The following is a 2,503-nucleotide window of genomic DNA, read 5'->3' on the forward strand; positions in this document are numbered from 1 at the left end:
GACAGCACAGTTCTTCCCTCTGCTCTCTCTCCTCGTGTCCATTCAGGTAGCTTCTGGTCCCCTCTACCCTCTCACCCCCCTCCAGACATGAGATGCCAACATAGTCTCATGTGTCCACTTGATCCAAGAAGCTCGCTCTTCACCAGTATCATTTTCCATCCCCTATTCCAGTCCAATCGATCCACTTGAATTTTAGTTATTCTTTTTTTTTTTTTAAAGACACATTTATTCAGCATCATGATCAGACTATTTAGCAATCAACAGCATGGGTGAAAAAATCTACATTAAAACCCTTTGTTGGAATGCTTTACACTTTCCATAGAACAGAAACTAAAATAACCTGTTATACAATTAGTCACAAATACAGTCCTCGAGTTTTTTGCCCATACACATGAGTATTGTCTAAAACATGTCTTCTTTGTAGCCGGTAGGCCCTGCCACGACTGGGCTTGGCTGAGTTCACAGATCTGTTGTAACCTGTAGCTTCCCCGTCACTTCTCTGGCTCTCCTCTCCTGCTAAGCTTTGTTTCCTGGCAGTCATGAAAACCTTCTGCCACTGCCATAGCTACTGCTGCTGCTTGAACGGCCATAGCCACCTTGGTTTCGTGGTTTGGCAAAGTATTGACCTCTATCACCATAAGGGCCAGAGCTTCTGCCTCCAAAGTTTCCTCCCTTCATGGGTCCAAAATTTGAAGACTGATTGTTGTAACTGCCAAAATCATTGTACTTTCCACCACCTCCAAAATTGCTTCCACTACCACCGCCAAAGCCGCCTCCGCCTCCTCCATTGTTATAGCTGCCACTCCCGCCATAGCCACTGCCCTGGTTTCCATAACCCTGTCCACCACTTCCATAGTCTCTGCTTCCTTCAGAGTAACCAGGAACGCCTCCTCCTCCATTACCACCATCATTACCAAATCCGTTATAACCGTCCCCACTGCCTCCATATCCACCACCACCGTGGCTGCCACCAAAGCCACCACGCCCACTGAAGTTTCCTCCACGACCAAAGTTGTCATTCCCACCAAAATCACCTCCACGGCCGCCACCAAAGTTTCCAGAACCACTTCGACCTCTTTGGCTGGATGAAGCACTGGCCATCTCTTGCTTTGATAGGACTTTCCTTACTTCACAGTTGTGTCCATTCACAGTATGGTATTTCTGAATGACAATCTTATCTACAGAGTCATGGTCATCAAAAGTAACAAAAACAAAGCCCCTCTTCTTGCCACTGCCTTGGTCCGTCATGATTTCAATCACTTCAATTTTCCCATACTGCTCAAAATAATGTCTTAGATGATGTTCTTCAGTGTCTTCTTTAATGCCACCAACAAAGATCTTTTTCACAGTTAAGTGGGCACCTGGTCTTTGAGAGTCTTCTCGTGAGACAGCCCTCTTTGGTTCCACAACTCTTCCATCTACTTTGTGTGGCCTTGCATTCATGGCTGCATCCACCTCCTCCACAGTAGAGTAAGTAACAAACCCAAAGCCTCTGGAGCGCTTGGTGTTTGGATCTCTCATTACCACACAGTCCGTGAGCGTCCCCCATTGCTCAAAATGGCTCCTCAAACTCTCATCCGTTGTTTCAAAGCTCAAACCTCCGATGAAGAGTTTCCGCAGCTGTTCGGGCTCTTTAGGAGACTCTGACTTAGACATGACGGTAGTAAGAAGAGGTTACTTAACGATGTTTCCTTGGCGGCGTCCACAAGCAGAAAGGAGCGAATTTTAGTTATTCTTAAGGAGAGTACAAGCAGTGGACCCACTGCATTCGGTAACAACAGATCTTAAGGTTTATGAACAATTAGAGAAGGGAAGCATATGAGAATCATGATGATACACTGGTATTTTATCTGTCAGCCAGAAAAAAATATATAAACTGTCATTAACAATGTCCACCATCCAAAGAAAACGTTGTAAAAAATGAAACCAAGTAATCCAAAATCTAAGAAAAAAAATAGATGATATTAAAAGACCCACAGATGAATTAGATATTGAAATTACCAGACAGGGAAGGGACATTAAAAGACCTGTAATTATATCCAATAGAAGAAAAAATGTAGAATTTCACCAAAAACCAAGAATCAATCCATCTATTGATCTATCTATATTTTTTAAATCATGGCAAAATATAAACAACATAAAATTTGCCATTTTAACAATTTTCCAGTGTACAATCCAGTGGCATTAATCACACTCACAATATTGTGCAACCATCACCACTGTTTCTTAAAATTTTTCATCACCCCAAATGGAAACTCTGTATTTGTTAAGCAATAACTCTCCATCCCACACTCCACCAGCCCATGGTAACCATCAATCTACTTTTTTGTCTCTATGTATTTGTCTATTCTAGATAATTCATAAAAATGGGATCATACAATATTTGTCCTTTTGTGTCTGGCCTATTGCACTTAGCATAATGTTTTCAAGGATCATCCATGATGTACCATGTATTAGAACTTTATCCCTTATTATGGCAGAATAATATTTCACTGTCCATATA

The 2,503-nt window shown here is 42.1% G+C and overlaps 1 protein-coding gene across 1 annotated transcript; it reads right to left on the bottom strand.

The window, feature by feature from the left end:
- Positions 1 to 470: 470 nt before the first annotated feature.
- Positions 471 to 1,729, bottom strand: LOC100673491 (heterogeneous nuclear ribonucleoprotein A1-like). The gene has a single exon (XM_064275270.1). The coding sequence runs from the start codon at positions 1,654 to 1,656 to the stop codon at positions 538 to 540; it is 1,119 nt and encodes a 372-aa protein (XP_064131340.1). The 5' UTR covers positions 1,657 to 1,729; the 3' UTR covers positions 471 to 537.
- Between the last annotated feature and the right edge of the window lie 774 nt (positions 1,730 to 2,503).

The sequence above is a fragment of the Loxodonta africana genome, chromosome 23, assembly GCF_030014295.1.
Source record: "Loxodonta africana isolate mLoxAfr1 chromosome 23, mLoxAfr1.hap2, whole genome shotgun sequence".
Classification (NCBI taxonomy): Eukaryota; Metazoa; Chordata; class Mammalia; order Proboscidea; family Elephantidae; genus Loxodonta; species Loxodonta africana.

Coding starts and splice junctions, on each gene's coding strand:
- LOC100673491 (XM_064275270.1), bottom strand. CDS start 1,656: ATGTCTAAGTCAGAGTCTCCTAAAGAGCCCGAACAGCTGCGGAAACTC.